Source organism: Grampus griseus (assembly GCF_964374135.1).
Source record: "Grampus griseus genome assembly, chromosome: 3".
NCBI classification, from domain to species: Eukaryota; Metazoa; Chordata; class Mammalia; order Artiodactyla; family Delphinidae; genus Grampus; species Grampus griseus.
In genome coordinates, this window is record NC_139019.1 from 18,021,778 (window position 1) to 18,039,822 (window position 18,045).

An 18,045-nucleotide genomic window follows, 5' to 3' on the forward strand; every position below is an offset into this window, starting at 1 on the left:
TTTTTTATTACTATTTAAAACCGACACCCAGTTCCAATTAAGGAAAGCCCTCACTTACATTTGATCTATACAGTTAACTTTGCAGACCAGTTGGTCCACGCCACCCTTCCAATCTCAAATATTTGAGTGAAGCTGAAGTAGTCATTCTCATTTTAATAGTAGTAGAGCTCACATAAGATCCATTATTTTAGTCATGCCTCTTTTGGTATTCTTTCAGAGTAATTGCCACCATCTTCTCTTTCTCATTCTTTCACCTAAAATAGCATATTGGAGGCAGTGATAAGAACAGAAATTCCACCTTTGCCTCAGAGGCATCATTTAGAAACATGCTGAGGGTGTTAACAGTTATTTGTACTTGATCTGCAGGTAGGAAGCAAGCCCTTGGCCAGAGTCTCCAGATAAGTTGGAAGGAGAGATTTGTACATAATTCACTCCCTAACAGTCACAGAAAGAGATTGTGAAAAGAACCGAAGTGATTCTCAGCATACACAAATTTACATATTCAGACATATCTTGGGCACTCAAAATCCAGGAAAAATTTTCTCCTATGATATTATTTAAATAAATATATAAATCTATATAAAGTTTTGAATTCTCAAATTATATATATATATAAATAAATATAAAAATATAAAAATGTACAAATATTATATCTAAAAATAAACTTAATGCATGAACTTATATCTTTAGTAGTCAATCTCAGTTATCCCCATGACAATCAAACTTTGGACACCTGGCAGAACGTGATGGTACATTTTCTAAGGCTGGATCTGAGTAGCTGTCAAAATTCAATTACTCTTTAATTCTGTATTCGGAATGACTTATTACATGGTTTTACTAAGTAAATTTCAGTATCAAAGCTTATAGTTTTCCAGGTATAAAGATGGTAAATGGTAAACAAAGAGAAACAGACTTTGTGCCCCATCTGAATATAATTGGGTTCATGGTTCTAGGTATAATATTGGATACAATTATATGTTTTAGAAAATAACTATTGTACAAATAATATTTTATTGACTTATAACCGAATCAATTGTCCTAAAACTAGAAACAGTCAATATAAACATGTTTGGTGGGCATTTGATGAAAACAGATTTACTTTATTTTGTTTATTTATTTATTAGTTTATTTATTTAGGCCTCACTCTGCAGTTGGTTTGCTGGATCTTCTTAGTTCCCCAACCAGGGATTGAACCTGGGCCACAGCAGTGAAAGCTCGAAGTCCTAACCACTGGAGTGCCAGGGAACTCCCAAAAAACAGACTTACTTTAAAATACTGTTTTATTTATGACTAAGAATTTGTCGTAAAATAAATATCAATGTCTTATTTTCTGCATTTGAATCCATTTACCATACAAACAGTTCTCTTAAATGCTTATTATATTGAAAAAGAAAGGAAAAAGAAGCAAACACTTCTTTACGTTTCCTACAAATTATCCCTTTTTATGTAAACTATGACGGCTTTATTTCACCTAAGTTGTTTTCTTATTCATTACAAAACTATTACACAGAAGAGACAAGTGAGAGAAGTATTTTGCCTAATGTGAATTAACCACAAAACTTAATCGATTTGATCTCATAATGTATAATTTAGACCAGCTTGTTAGATGGTCTTGTTATTTAAAATTCAAGTAATGGAAACCATCAGCATTTTGCTGTAGCTTATTTTGACAGATGGAAATCCTCTACGGATGTCCTCGATTATCATAGATGGAAGCTATATGAGTATACGTAAAAGATTTTACAAAGAAAATATTTTGTTTTTATATGACTACAGGTAGAGCTCTTTTAACATGCCTGGTATTATTTCTATTTCTGAAACAGTATTCCCTCCTTTGTTTGTGAACAGTTCTGTCTGTAGGACTTTTGGGGCAAAACACAGGCATTAAAGGCAAATTGCCTTTTAAGAGGGAAAGTGATAAAAAGTTCTGAAGTCCCTTCATAAGATTAGGTCTTGGGTTCTCCTACCTAGGAGCTGTGTGATCTTGGACAAGTTACTTAACTTTTATTAATAATATACCCTTGTTCTTTTATTTCTAAAATTGAGAAAATACTATACAGTCGTTGTAAAGCTAAATGGGAATATATATGCAAATCATTTTGCATAATGCATGACACATGGTAACTTATTAGTAAATATCATTGTCACCATCATCAAATGAAATTGGCAGGAAATTCTGATGCCTCAGGAACCATCTATTGGGCAACAGTAAAACAGCAAACTATTTACACTTGCATCCTACAAATGGCCATGACATTTAATTTTATTTTCATTTCTAACAGATTTATAGAAGGAAATGGATGGAAATGGGTGCTTAACAATGTCACACATGCATATGTACACACACAAAGCCAAAATGAATTATGATTAGTAAATTTTAAGAAATTATCTTGTGCATTTTTAAGCAATGAAAAAGATGCAGCTCCATGAAGTTCAATTGAAGGAAGATTTTCTTTTCAGCATAATTGCTTAACAGACATGAACAAATATAGCTAGCTGTGGGAAATTCTCTCGTTGTTATATTATGTATGAAATATTTGTTTTCTTGACTTTTACATTCAAAAGTTTTTATTTCAGTTTGTCATTTCATGTCATATTTTCAGTTTAATTGATCCATGTGAGAAATATTCCTGCAGAAAGAGCACTGGCTTCTAAAGAGGTGGCTTTTCTGTTTATGAATGTATTCTGTCTTTTTCCTCTGAAGAATATAAATCAAAATAACAGTACAGTAAAAAGGGCTTGACACAAAGGCATGTAAGATTTCAAGGGGATTAATTTTTTATTCATGAAAAGTGTGAAAACTCTTCTTTCTCATGATTCAAAAATATCTCTCACCTATTATACTTTCAGGCTATAGTTCGAATATGCATGTAACACAAGAAGAAAATAATTAGGTCACAGTGATCTATTTGGTATATTCCTTCTACCCTCTCATTTCTGTTTATGATGACAATTCAGCCTATGTCATGTGACATTTTTGCAGTCGTGTCTAAAACATATGGTTTCAGAGTGGCAGGTAAAAGAAAAGACTATCTTTTCATTTTCGTATGTTAAACTAGAAGAAATTTGAACTTTAGTATCAAAATAAAGCCTTTGCCAGCGTTGATGATCTTGGGCAACTTAATCTAAGTCTCAGTTTTCTTAAGAGTAAAATGTGGAAAATAAAGATCTCAGAGTGTTTCTGAGGAAAGGAAATACGAAAGTGATAAAGTTCCTGACACAGCATGAAAATGCTCTAAAAGTTCAAATGCCCTTAACCCCATAATCTTTCCTAGTGGGTCTCATCTAGTTACGCTTAGATCTACAGATTCAACTTCGAATAAATTCCAAAGAAGCCTGCTGCTTTGCACAGATTCTTTTCACTAGATAAGATCTGGAATTGATCTTCCTGTCTCCCTGGGAACTGAGCATGCTATCTTGGTTCCCTAACCATACTCTAGTTTCTCTCCCATTAAGATATTTTCATTTCTTTGTTGCACTCCAGCCTATTTGTCTGGATGGCTGTTCAAACTTTTGCAAATTACCCTTCATCCATACCCAGAAGTTGTTTCCTTCCACTGGTTGAGTTTTACACTCTTCATCTGAAAAACCTCACTATCATCCTTCTGAATAAGAATACTGACACTACCTAGGAAGATCTCTGCTATTTCTTATACTCTAAACTGAACACACTTTTATGCACAAATCCAAAACAGAATTCAAATGTACAATGTCACCTTTTATGTAAAAGTAGAACAATCTTTCAAACTAGTCTCCTCCATTAGCTATTACAGATTGCCACAAATAAGCAGTAAAATTGTTAAAAATCAGTCTTTTTGAGGTGGGAATATGTTCTTTTTTAATGCCATATTCTAGAGAATCAAATGCATTATTTCTTTCTCCTTTGAAATATTTATTTATATTTTTTCGGTTTCCCTGAATACAAAGCAAGGAAAGTGTTGCTCTAGGACTCTGTGTTATTAGTCATAACCTATATTTACTAGCCATTTGTCATATACATCCCAGTTGCTAAAGTATAATGATTTCTAATTGCCACTTTGATAACATTTGTTCAGTGCACTGACTTTCTGATCACTAAGTAAGTGTATTTCCATAAGGAAATATAGGTTGATCATTTTAAGACAAAAATGACAAAGTAGTAAATTATGTAAAACCACACAGCTAGAGGAATAAAATATCCATTTAGTTAAATATTCTCATTGTTATATACTTTAGTAGATAAACTCAAACTCTCCTGGAGTTAGAAGAAGAAAATGATTTGCCTTGTTTTGCTTTTTAAAACTGTTCATGTAAATGAGCGTCTAGTGACTTTATCAAATTACTTATATAAGCAATGGAAGAAACAGTTTCTGTATTCTAAATCCTAGGAACACTGAACTATAATCCTTGAAAATGTACCAGAAGTCGAACAGGTACTTATTGGTGTTAAATATAATACTGCAAAAGAAAACTGGATGTAACACAAGTGAGAAGTATTCATTTTCAATAAGAAATATAGAGTTACAGAGAAGATAGAGGTGTGAATTATTCTATTATCATAGAAAGTGTAGCAATTTTCACCTACTGCAAAACTAAAATAAAATACAACTAAAGTAGAGAAATAGCATCACTGCAATGTCATCTGATATCTCCAGGGAAGTATACAGAAATGATTCAACACATATAATTGATAAAGTGAAGGCAGAAAATTTTATGCTAATTATATGATATAACAAATAGTACAGTGTCATAAATCTTAAATTACATTGTACTTTTCATATTTATATTACTTTTTCAACTAGTAAGAAATTAGACAAGATCCCAACCTATTGTGAATATTTTACTTTTATAAGAATTGATAACATGATTCGTACAATTATTGACTCATTTATATTTTTTTCTATTAAAATCACACTATGCATGATTCTAATGGAAAAATGTAATTCTGAGGACATTTAATTTTTAGCTTCTGCTTCCTAAAGACAAAAAGTGTCTGGAAAATTATTACAATTCCTGTAAAATTCAATGAAATGTAAGACATTTTTTAAAAAGCTGCACTGATTTCGACTTAACAGGAAAAACATACTTTTTGGGAATCGAGGTGGATTGTCATTGACATCTGTTAGGGTGATGTTGACTATTGTCGTTCCAGCTAACCCTCCCAGTTGTCCGCCCATATCCTTGGCTTGGATGAGGACTTGGTATTGTTCTTTGACTTCCCTGTCCATGTTTGGCAAAGCTGTTCTAATAACACCTTAAGGGGGAAAAAAAATAAAAGATAAATATCACAAACGGTGAGTTTTCCAAAATAAAATAGTCCACAACAAGAAAATGATTCTATCTAGGTTCATTAGCAAAAAAACATGCTAACAAAAATTCTGTGTATTAAAAAGTGAAACACCCAAAACATCCAATGGTTAGGATATAATTAAATATATTGTGGTAATAGCCATATATTGAAATGCTGTGCAGCATTGTGGAATATGGTTAAGGAACAATGTATTGGCTCTAAAAGATGGTCGTCATTCACTAAGTCAACCAAGTTAGACATAATTTATACAGAATGCTCCTACCTTCAAAAAAGAATTAAATTGTTAGACAATATATATTTTAGATATATAGTAAAAAAATTAAGTGACTACACTGAAGGTGAGATTTCTAAAGAATAACATCTTCTTCTTCATTCTTATCTAGTTTTTGGAATACATATATATTACTTTGCTTCCTTGAACACTTGAATATCTCCTTTGTGTATTTTATTTTGTCTTTCAGGATTCCTCTTACTTATATTAGCCACAGGTTTTTGTACTTAGATCTTATTAAGCTTTGCCATTGCAGGGATTTTGTCTCTCTTGTCACCAAGTTACTATACTACAACCTCTAATGGAGTGCTTGTCATTTAGAAAAAACTCAGTAAGAATGGTTGACCATCTGACTAGTGGAATGACTGGCGAATTGAAGGAAGGAATCTATAAATTATTTATTTATTCATTTATTTTTGATGTGGACCTTTTTTTGTGGTACACAGGCCTCTCACTGTTGTGGCCTCTCCCGTTGCGGAGCACAGGCTCCAGACGCGCAGGCTCAGCAGCCATGGCTCACGGGCCCAGCCGTTCCGCGGCATGTGGGACCTTCCCGGACTGGGGCACGAACCCGTGTCCCATGCATCGGCAGGCGGACTCTCAACCACTGCGCTACCAGGGAAGCCCTTGATGTGGACCATTTTTAAATTCTTTATTGAATTTGTTACAATATTGCTTCTGTTTTATCTTTTGGTGTTTTGGCCACGAGGCATGTGGTATCTTAGCTCCCCAACCAGGGATTGAACCCGCACCCCTTGCATTGGAAGGCGAAGTCTTAACCACTGGACCTCCAGGGAAGTCCCTATAAATAATTTATAATCATGAATCATGATATATATGCATATTTACATAGCCTACTCATTTCCTGTTCTTGTGTTTGGGTGCAGAACTAATTTATATTTATGTCTGTATTTATATTTATATTTATTCATAGTGTAACAACTAAAACCTTCTGGATTTATTGCAGGTAAATTGTGAATAAATTTTATAACAAATTCCAATCTATACCTAATGATTTTAGGGAGAGATTGCAGAAAATTTGTCTTAAACCCATGTGTCTTTGATATTATTTCTTAAATAATAAGGCATACATGAATAACAAATTTAATATCAATTGTCAACACAAAATATAGAACCCTAAGCACAAACTCAATATACATCCTTATTTTATCTATACTTACCTAATGCTGTTCTTTTGCTAATTCAGACTTAACTACAATCTGAAATTTCTTTTGGCCCTTGGCAGGAAATTGCCAAGCAAGTTCCATTTTTTGCTCCTGCAGTTTTACTCATACACTGCTACTGACACCCATTTACTTCAATCTGTTTGTCCTTTCTTCAGCTTGGATTTCTGATGTTTCATTTCCAAGTGTCTTAAATAAGATTCTTCATCTCTGCATCTCAGTGGCCTGGTCCTACATGCCTTAAGCTACATGACTTCTGACTGCCTTATAATATTTGTATTTTCTAGATAAATGCCTGGGTTGAATTCATACTCATAACGTATTTTCCTGTTGTTGACCAGATTTATCTTTACTCAGTTCATTTCCAGTAAGTATATATGTATATTTCTTACTCTACTCAATTTCTGCTATGAAAATTTTCAATATAATTTACAAATATAAGTTTGATATATAAATTTTATGATATATGTATGCATATGTAAAACATTGATTCTATGAAAAAGAGAGCAAATAAACATTATCAGACTTATTTAAGACTAGAGTTGTTTTCTGATGATTTGATGTAATTGTCATGAATACCCCTAACTGCCCTGCACTCCTCCATTTTGTGTCTGATAGGTGATCTAGCCGCCGCATCCAGCCATCTTTTTAGTTTAATGCTGCTTTTGGGAGACTGTATGTTAGAATTTAGAGAGGAAAGGGTTGTGTATGTAGTTTCAAAGGAAATCTCCTCTGATAACCATGATGTGCTTCCCCTTCCCACCACCATTTTCATTAGGAGCCACTGTCCCAGAGAAATAGCATACGGCATTTCTAGAATTTTTTTAGAGTTGAATCTGGGGAATCAGGCAGACAACAAAATTCATTGTGAGTAGAGAATCCTTAAATACTGTGGCCTATTGATAAAACCGGGGGCGGGGGGGGGGGGTGCGGAGAATCTCCTATTCAAAAAGTTACTCTTCTTATGGCCACTGGTTGTTTCTATACTTCCTAACATTTAAAACCAAACAAATGAAAATGGATTGCCTGGTCTTGAGCAAGGAGGAAACTTGAAAACGACTGGACTAAAGTGCTTCCATAGCAAAATGCAACCAGCCGAAGGAAATGCTACATTCTGTCACTTCAGATCTTAGATTTAGGTTCAAGTAGCCATCTCTATTTTTCAGTATTTGTATATAAAGGTACAGCAACAAACTTGTATGATAATAGTTTAAGATTAAAAAGAAAAAACATGCATTTTATAAAACAGTATAAATACTCCACAGGTACTCCACAGTAGTGATACCACAAACCTTAATTAATTTGAAATAATTATGAAATAAATCCTATTTTTTAGAAAAAAAAAAAGAGTAGATATGCAAGTTTACATTGAATACTGGTATGGTCTTGTACCTGATGAACTTTCGAACATATGCAAGATAATTAGAGCAAATTAAGAATGAGAAAAATAGATTTTATTTCTGCCAATATGAATGGAAATATATGGTTGAGAGAGTTATAACCTTATATTAAGGTTATAAAACCTTATAGTACCAAAGGATGCTAATCTGCCAGGGGATATATTCTCCCTTTGCAATCACCTTGGTGTTATAGGCAAGTCCCTTAGTTTTGGTGGATCTCAGCTTATTTTGTGAAAATGGGTTAGATATGCTGATGAAAACTTTTTGAGATGAAAATAATGCAATACTATATATGAAAAATCATGAAATATTACATGTGATAATCAAGGATTTGATTTTATCCGAGTTTTTTCTTGAATTGAGTGCTGAACTGCAGGATTGAAACATGGGATAATAGATTCAGTCAACACTTGTACTAAAATATATGTTTCATTCAGGCACTGTTCCTAGGTTTAAGGGTATAATGGTTTCCATCTGCCCCTCCAATTCCACTATATATACTTTTCTAGACCTCTCTCTGCTCTCTGGTTTCTGGTTGCCCTGGGCCAATTGACAGGAGATTAGATGATAGAAGGAGAATGAGTTTGGGTTTTTCTTTCCATGGATCCCCCACTTTCCATTCCACACTCTCTCCTGCCATGGTCTCTGCCTGTGACTCTAGAACACCCTCATTCCTTCAACCCCAGTGTGGTAACTGCATCCACTTCTTATTTCTTCTCCAGATTCGGCCTTATCCCTTATGGTTTCCCTACAATCTGCTTGCACTTTAATAAAGAGTCCTTTTATTAAACTAATCTCAAATTGCCCAACTGGGTATCATCTGTTGTCATCTGGGAAAATAATTGATAGAGTCTCTGTATAAGGTTCCTTCATGGACTGTACATTTAATGGGTATGTGTTCCTGTAAAGTGGTGAGGAGGTCATAAAGAAGCTTTTAAATGATTAAGCTAATTTCAGATGGTGATTGGTGTTATGAGGAAAATGAAAGAAAGTCCTCTTGAAGGTAGTATCAGAAATGTCCCCTCTGAGGAAAGACTGCAATCCCAGAGAAGTGGAAGAGGCTGACTTAGAAAGAACCCAGGGAGGAGTATCCCAGGGACGAAAAGGAGGAGAGCACTACTTCTTCAAAGCATACAAGAATAGAACTTGGGGCTTCCCTGGTGGCGCAGTGGTTGAGAGTCCGCCTGCCTATGCAGGGGACACAGGTTCGTGCCCCAGTCCAGGAAGATCCCACATGCTGCGGAGCGGCTGGGCCCGTGAGCCATAGCCGCTGAGCCTGCACGTCCAGAGCCTGTGCTCTGCAACGGGAGAGGCCACAGCAGTGAGAGGCCCACGTACCGCAAAAAAAAAAAAAAAAAAAAAAGAATAGAACTTGGAGGTTGATGTGGCTGCAACATACCACTGTTGGGAGGGATGGTATAAAATAAGATCACAGAGTGGGAGAGAAGTGAGATAGTGGTTTTCAAAGATAAATAAACTCTCTGGGAAGGCATCTTGAAAATCAACAAGTAAGACTACATCAAACTAAAAAGCATCTGCATAGCAAAAGGAATAATAGACAAAAATGAAAAGGCAACCTATGGAATGGGATAAACTATTTGCATATCAGATATCTGATAAGGAGTTAATATCCATACCATAAAGAACTCATGCAACTCAATAACAAACAAAAAAAATCTTACTTAAAAATGGGCAGAGAAACCGAATAGAAATTTTTCCAGAGAAGTCATACAAATGGCCAGTGGTTACATGAAAAGGTGCTTGATATCAATAATCGTCAGGGAAATGTACATACATCAAAATTACAATGAGATACTTATCACCTCATGATTCTTAGTATGGCTGTTATCAATAAGTCAAGAGCAAGAGATAAAAAGTGTTGGCAAGGATGTGGAGCAAAGAGAACCCCTGTGCACTGTTAGTAGGGATGTCAATTGGTACAGCCACTATGGAAAATAGTATGGAGGTTCCTTAAAAAAAAGTAAAAAATAGAGCTACCATATGATCCAGCAATTCCACTTCTGAGTATGTATCAAGAGAAAGTGAAAACAAGATCTTGAAGAGATACCTGTGCTCCATGGTCATTGCAGCATTAGTCACAGCAGCCAAGATATGAAAACAACAGAAATGTCCATCAACAGATGATTGGATAAAGAAGGTGTGATATAATGGAATATAATTCAATAATTCAGACATGAGAATGAAAAAAAAATCCTGCCATTTGCAACAACATAGACGAAACTTGAGGACATTATGTTAAATGAAATAAGTCAGACAAAAAGTCTATGATATCATTTACATGTAGACTCTAAAACAGCTGAACTTATAGAAACAGAGTAGGTTGGTGGCTACCAGGGGCTGTGGGGTGGGGGAAATGGGGAGATTCTGGTCAAAAGGCACAAACTTACAGTTATAAGGTGGATAGGTTATAAGGATAGAATGTATATCATGGTGATTACAGTTAATATTACTGTATTATATACTGGAAAGTTGCTAAGAGAGTAGTTCTTAAAAGTTCTTAGCATGGAAAGGAAATGGTCATTATGTGACCTGATGGAGGTGTGGTTAACACTATGATGGTGATCATTTTGCAATATATAAGTGTATCAAATCAACAAGTTGTATACCACTTACTTACACAGCACTAATGCCAATTATATCTCAATAAAGCTTGAAAAATGCTAATTATTAATTTGAGACTATTCAGATAGATTAGGTGGATGGATGGATGGATAGATAGATAGATATAGATAGGAAGAGATAGATACAGAAAGGTAGAATGAACAATGGATGAATGGCTGCATTCTCCATTCACTGAGGATTAGAGTCCAGAGGAGACCTAGACCACTAGTCTGTTCTCTAAAGAACAGTCACAGTGGTTAGGTCTGAGCACGAAGCAGTCACAGAGCCTCTCCAATCAGAAATCCTCAGAGATTGTCCAGGTCGCTCAGATTACAGACCTCACATAATCTCCATCTTCCCACTCCCTGATCTTAACTCTCTGATCTTATCTCTTACAACTCCCTCCTTTGTTCACTAGAGCTTTGTACCCTCTCTTCCCTCTGCTGGAAATGTTCTTTCCAAGACGTAACCATAAACAGCTGCTCTACTTCCTTCATATCTGTCATCAAAGTCATCTTCATAGGACTGTATTGGTCATTCCAACTAAAATTCTATACTGAATTAGTTTCCTACTGCTTCTGTAATAGATTTTTTTAAAAGCTAGTACATTCTTAAGCTTTATTAAAAATATGGTGTTCATGACTACACAGATAAGATGTATAATTTTTTGAAAACTGTTGCCAATAATGTATTTTGAGGACAAGAAGAGTTATCAGGTTATCTTAGGTAGGAAGAAAATTTAAAGACAGTATGGTCCGACTTTGCACCATAACATGCCTTAACTATTCTTTAAGATTTAGAAGTCACTTCCCCAAAAGTTCTTTTCTCAGGAGTTTCCCTGCTCTCATGAGTCTATATCTAGTGCCCAGTAGTCACACTACGTATCATAGAGTGGTATCCTAGAAAACCCAAATGTAATCTTCTGAGGACCTGATGTCCTCCCCCGAGTAGATGAGGATCTAGTTGAGGATCGGTTTGATGCATCTCAGTATCCTGGCAGCACAGGACCTGCCAGGTCATTGGTTATAAATAAATGTGCATCAATTTACCCAAATCCGGGAAATCCATACCCAAATCCAGCACCACTGGCTTATCGCTCATTACCTGCTTTAAATCTTCCAGTAATACGAAGCTCACAATCTCATGAGGTACCTGCCCCTCTTATTTATGGAAAATCATCAACATCTTTTTTTCCTAATGAAACCAAAATTCTTTCTTCCTGTAATTCATGCCATTGATAGCCCTCTGGAGCTGCAGAGAATACAGCTAGCTCCTCTTCTACATAAGAGCTCTACAACTTCCGAAAGGCATGTATCACATCCGCCTGGAGTATTTTCCTTTCAAGACCAAATAGTCTGAGTTCCATCTGCAGATGTGTGCATTCCATGGTTTCTAAAATAAGGCAAGTGGAGTTCACACAGAGTTCTCGTGAAGTGTGACAAGGCAGAATACAAGGGAACCATTGTCTGCGGTACATTTTTAGTCATGTAATTTTACTGCATATATGTAAAATATTACAAAAGTGATAATGGCACGTGTTGTTTAATCTTAATAATTGTCTATTTCCTATTTCACTCTTGAAGAAAAAAAGAGCTTCTGTCTTTATCTCACCAGCACTGTCTCTAAATCCTGTAAGACTTTTCTCTGAATTAAAGTCAAAGGCATGCTCAGGCCATAAAACATTGTAAATATGTACATAGTAGTTTATATAAAGAATTAGCCCAAAATATAAAGTCTGACCCATGCTTTAATTTCACTATGGGGCTTTAAAACACTAACACTTTTTTTTTTTTTTAAAGACTGAAAAGAATAAATATCAGTCGGGGGGGTGATGTTCTATTTGGGAAGTACGCTTGAAGATAATCATCTCTAATCAAAAGGTGATAATCGAACTAAAAATCTTGAGAAAGTGTCCGTTCTCTCAGCACTTCATCAGATTTCCCAAACAGAAGCTAGGACAGAATCATAGAGCGTGAAGTAGCAGGATAGTGGATAAAAGAAAAAAAGAAAGTAACTCATGCATGAAATCCCATTCTCATTCAATTGTTTCCATCTGAATCCTAAAAATGCACATGTAAATACATAACATAAAGACTTATAAATATGCACTTTTGACAGTGCACATAAACAAAAAGGTACTGATGAAAAAGTTCTGGAGATGGGTGATGGTGATGGCTACACAATGTGAATGTACATAATGTCCCTGAATAGTACATTTAAAATGGTTAAAATAGCAAAATATATATTTTACCATGACAGAGCCATTTAAAGCTTATAGATTTTTTTAAAATGTTGAGATAAAATAGTATTATCAATATAATGCTTTCTCAGGTGGAGCTCAGATTATTTAGAAAAATCAACATATCATCACCACATGATACACCAAATAGCAATATCTAGTTATCCAACTCAGACTAGATTTTGAAATCGTTTAGGGAAAAATTCAAATACTTTAAAAGAATTTTAAATGTAAATTAAGTCATGAGATCAGTCAAGTTTATAATAAACTCAAGTTTATAATAATGTTTGTTTTCCTAAATGAAATAATTCTATTATCAATGCTCTGGAAATATTTAGCATCTCAATTTCATGCATCAAATAAAATACTACAATACCTCTTTAACATTTTATAGATTATAAGTGTTTTTCTAATGTATCATAAATATTAAGTGTAAAATATATATAATAATATAATATGCCCATATGACAAATATTTTAGTGTTTTATAAACATTAAGTATAATAAGGATCAATGTTATTTAATGTTTTATAAATGTATCTACATTTCTGTTTTTTTAAAATATTTAATAATCATTGAGGCATATACATGAATGCATGCAAATTTTAAGTTACAGTAAACATTCTCTTAGGTAAGCCAAATAATTGCCAAATTAGCCAATTTTAAACTCAATTCGGGGCTTATTTCATAGAATGTATCAATTTATATTATTTATAAATAAACCTGCCATATTTATACCTTGGATAGAGGTGCTAGGAATGCTTGTCAAACAGCAATGTCAATGAAAACCTTTAAAAAAATGTTCTCATTCCAAACGAATACTAAATAGTTATATTTATCTCTTCATAAATACTTAGTCACCAGAAGTTTTGATAAGACTCTTCCTTTAGAAATTATTTTAAACTGGTTTCTACACTCAAATGTGGAAAATTTTAGGTAATATTAGTTTTTCATGCATTTTATTTAATAACGGCAAAAGGAATCATAAAAGGAAGCTATATGGGGGCTATTTCTGAGAAATTGCAATTATCCTTGAGTTTTGATTTATTCTTACCTACCACAAGGTGATAAATTTGACAAAAAGTCTTCTTAATGGTTTCTGTGCATGAAGAACTAGTTATCATTCTATTAATGAAGTGCCTCACCATCAACTCTTTTCCTGTCTAGTGGTCTGGGGCATTGTTAGTATCAAGACTTCTGTCTCCAGTGAAAATCAATGCTTCAAAAAATCTATTCCATAGTTCATGCCAGAATTGTTTCACCTTCAGTTCTAAATAATAAGCATGATATAAAAATATAAATACACAATTAGAAAAGGCATATTATGAATATATATACTCTTCTGTAAAATGATACTTTCTGAAGGCATTAGAATTTATCTAAAGTTGATATTGAACAAGTAAAGTCAATGGGAGGGCAAGTAAGCCCTTCATGTAATTGTTGTCTGTCCAGTATTAATTTGACCAAAGCAATTATATTCTGTACCCACGCTTTACGCTTCGATTCACCTTTGTGTGATTTTTATCTTGCTTTTTTAGTTAGGTATGGTCTCCGTCTATAGTTATTTTTCCAATATTAAATCTTTGATCCTGCTTCTGCCACATTTATTCTGAGTATATAAACTCATCTACTCTATATAATTAATCACTGAAACTCAGTAAGCGTACCCTAATACTAAAAACCTCCCTCCTCACCAATCTCTAGACACCTTCCTTTCTTTTTTTCCCATCCTTTCTGTCTGTGAGAAGTGCTTCTCAGAGGCTGAAGTGATCTAGGAGACAGATATTGTCCTTACTTCTACTTCTGTTAGATTCCCAGTTATGGTAAAATTGGAAAATGTAACTGTATAAGAAAAAATAACCCATAATGTTCCCATTTGATAAAAGGATGTATAGTATCTTAGATAATCTCATTATTTGTCTATACAGTTGGCCTATTGCACAAACCTTCCTAATTCCTCTGGAGTTTTGTACCATCATAAACTTCATTGAAAACTTCCCCAAACTTTCTTATCAACAATTTTCCCTTTTTTCCACAAATATATGATTTTCCCAAAGCTAAACAACAATAGCCACCACAAAACTTCCTCAATACCTATATTGCCAAACATTTTCTTCTCCTGTCTTCACTGCCTACTTCTGGAAAATAACTTACATTTTAGGTGTAATCTCCCCATTACACACTCACTCTTAACATTTGACCCCGTGGCTTTTGATCTCTGATCCTACTTCCAAACCAGAAGAGCTTCTTTGTCCTGAACCTTTCTGTATTTTCTTCAGCACTGAAGTTCCCTTCTTAAAGGACTAATGTTGTCCTTACTACAATCTATTCCTTTTCAAGTTTACAAAAGGGAGCAGCTCCCAGCCTTGTTCCGTTCATTTTTGATGGTTTCTGGCCCCCTGTTGCCTTGATGAAAAGGGTGAGAAGTGAGGACAGACAGAATGGCAGGTTTAGTTGACAGAAAATTTGCTGGTTCTTTATTTTCACTTAATTGACCTTATGTTTCCAAGCAACATCCATCCATGGTTAATTATTAACTAACCTATATCTAATTGGTATTCCAGTTCCCACACACTTCTGAGGAAGTATAAATTTTGAAATGTTTAATCCATTGGCATGTATAGTGTCGGAAACGAATACCCTTCAAATCAATGTAGCTCTTTAAAGATCTATTTACAAATTTTAAAAGTAACTTATTAGTCCAGTATGTTAACAGTTTATTCCATTACTTTAAACCGATGTGATAAACAGTATTGAATTTAATATGCAACATGTTATGTATTATATAAGAGTTGATAAAACAACTGTCGTTATGGAGTTTCTGCTTTAACTGTGACACTGAGCTTTGATAACTGGTCAGCATGACTGCAGCTCCTTAAAAACTACCTTCACTCAAAAACAGATTCTCTAGAAACAGGGGGATCTCGTTTCATTTTAAAGGGAATAGAAAATCGTCCTGCATGTTTTCCTGCCCTTTCTATACTTTTCATAGATTCCATAGATTTGAAAACTGGAATTTCAATGGTTTGACTTAAAAACGAGACTGGCTTCAAAATCATAGACCAGAAGAATTAATGATCTTGGGGTTTCAAGTTTGTCAGCCCTCTTCTTTCCCCTACTAGAAGCATAAGTTTATATTTTTCCAAAGTCACCATCCATAACCCCATCTATAAAGATAGCAATAGAAACTCCATAATCTTGGGTTGATTAGGCCCAAAATGGAATATAATTGAAACTAACCAAGAAAAACTGAAATAAAAAGCTATTTTAGCTAGAAGAAACAAAAAAAAAAACACAAATATTCCTAGACTTTGGAAAATTTAAATCATACAAAGAATTCCTAACTAACAAATTTGGACTTGGCATATATGTGTAAAAAGGTTTATATTTATACCAAGTTCAATCTGAAAGAAATAGCTCTGCAGCAGCAAGGTAAGATCCTATCTTCCTTTGCTAGATGGGGAGCGCATTGAATCTTTATTGCAGTGTTAGAATGGGAAAGGGAGGTGATAATGTTGTCTCTAATAAAAAATTTACCTGTCTTGGGATCAATAGAGAAATAAGGCTGTCCCTGAAGAATGCTGTAAACGACTCTGGCACTGTTTCCATAGGTTGGGTCATCTGCGTCCGTGGCCTTGACCTGGAGCACATAAGCACCTGGAAAATAAGACCATATGATTCTAGCATCTTTGTTTTATAGAGCTCAAGGTCATGTCTTTTATCTTCTGGACTCCATTTTCCTTTGGAATATGGCATTCCTTAATTCAGTGAGTATATGAAGTCACCGAGAATAACTGAACTATTATAACCAAAATGTTGAGCAACAATATTAGCTGTTATACAAGTGATACCTCTTTTAAATATCTATTTTTAAAGCTGTGTCCATTTCCAGTAGCTAGGTCATTGACCTGAAAGTCATCACAATAGATTTATTGATTTGTACACCAAAGAAAACATGACACCGCTTGCATTAGCTCATCTGCTTACTGTAGATGCTTTAATTGCATGATTAGGATATCAATAGAAGAGCTAAAAGGTTTAAAGGCTTACTGAACTTTAGAAGGTGTAAGTAATTTGCAATTGCAGCTTAAAAATCAACAATTACGTACTCATTTAGGAAGCCTTTAATTAGGACAGAATATTTGAGAAAATGAGGAACCGAAAATAATTGCAATTCTAGCTAGAGAAGCACCTTTATGCCTCAAGACTGAATTATTCTGTGTTCACTGACATAGGAAAACTTTAAAGACAATCCAAATTATCTGTAGCTTTTCTCATCTCTTGACACTTGGCCATATTATTTATGTACTAAGAGAAGTTGACGGGAGATTTTTTTTTTTTTTTTTTTTTGCGGTACGCGGGCGTCTCACTGTTGTGGCCTCTCCCGTTGTGGAGCACAGGCTCCGGACGCGCAGGCTCAGCGGCCATGGCTCACCGGCCTAGCCGCTCCGCGGTACGTGGGATCCTCCCGGACCGGGGCACGAACCCGTGTCCCCTGCATCGGCAGGCGGCCTCTCAACCACTACGCCACCAGGGAAGCCCAACGGGAGATTTTTTTCAGCAGTTTTGTCTTACATATTCATAGTCATAGTTAAGTCTTCCTCTAAGAACTTTTTAAATGAGTATCTCTTCTTAATGTCCATTCAGTGTTACTATTCTGAATTGAGAACAAAGTAGAATCAAAATTATCAAACTCAGTATAAATAAAATAATATGCTGCTGATGAAGGAAGGAAATGCCTACTGAGCATAAAGGGAGTGAAATGTGCATCCAAAGTTACACAGTGGACAGAACACTCTTCATCGCTTGGAGGCATTCAATGTAACTGTCAGTTTGGGGAATGCAAGATTGCTCCATTTACTCACTCAGGCTTTTTTCTTAAGACAGTGCCAACAGGAACAAACTTAATCTTAAAGGTTTGCTCTAAAAGCTAAGAGAATGAACCATCTCTTCACCTCTACTTTTTTGTTACATGAAGTGTTAGAATGCTGAAAAAGTAAGAAATTGTAACTTTCAGTAGACAGTCAATGCCAAATGCTT

General features: G+C 34.8%; 1 protein-coding gene across 2 annotated transcripts in view; it reads right to left on the bottom strand.

Moving 5' to 3' along the window:
- Positions 1-18,045, bottom strand: part of CDH12 (cadherin 12) — a 282,182-nt gene that overhangs the window by 75,313 nt on the left and 188,824 nt on the right. Inside the window, exons 3-4 of one of the 2 annotated variants that reach the window (XM_082652020.1) lie at positions 16,543-16,662; positions 5,066-5,233 (exon numbers count right to left, since the gene is read on the bottom strand). In XM_082652020.1, the coding sequence (XP_082508146.1) occupies positions 5,066-5,233; positions 16,543-16,662 (288 nt within the window). The remainder of the gene's footprint in view (positions 1-5,065; positions 5,234-16,542; positions 16,663-18,045) is intronic. The other variant, XM_082652021.1, reaches the window with a different exon arrangement.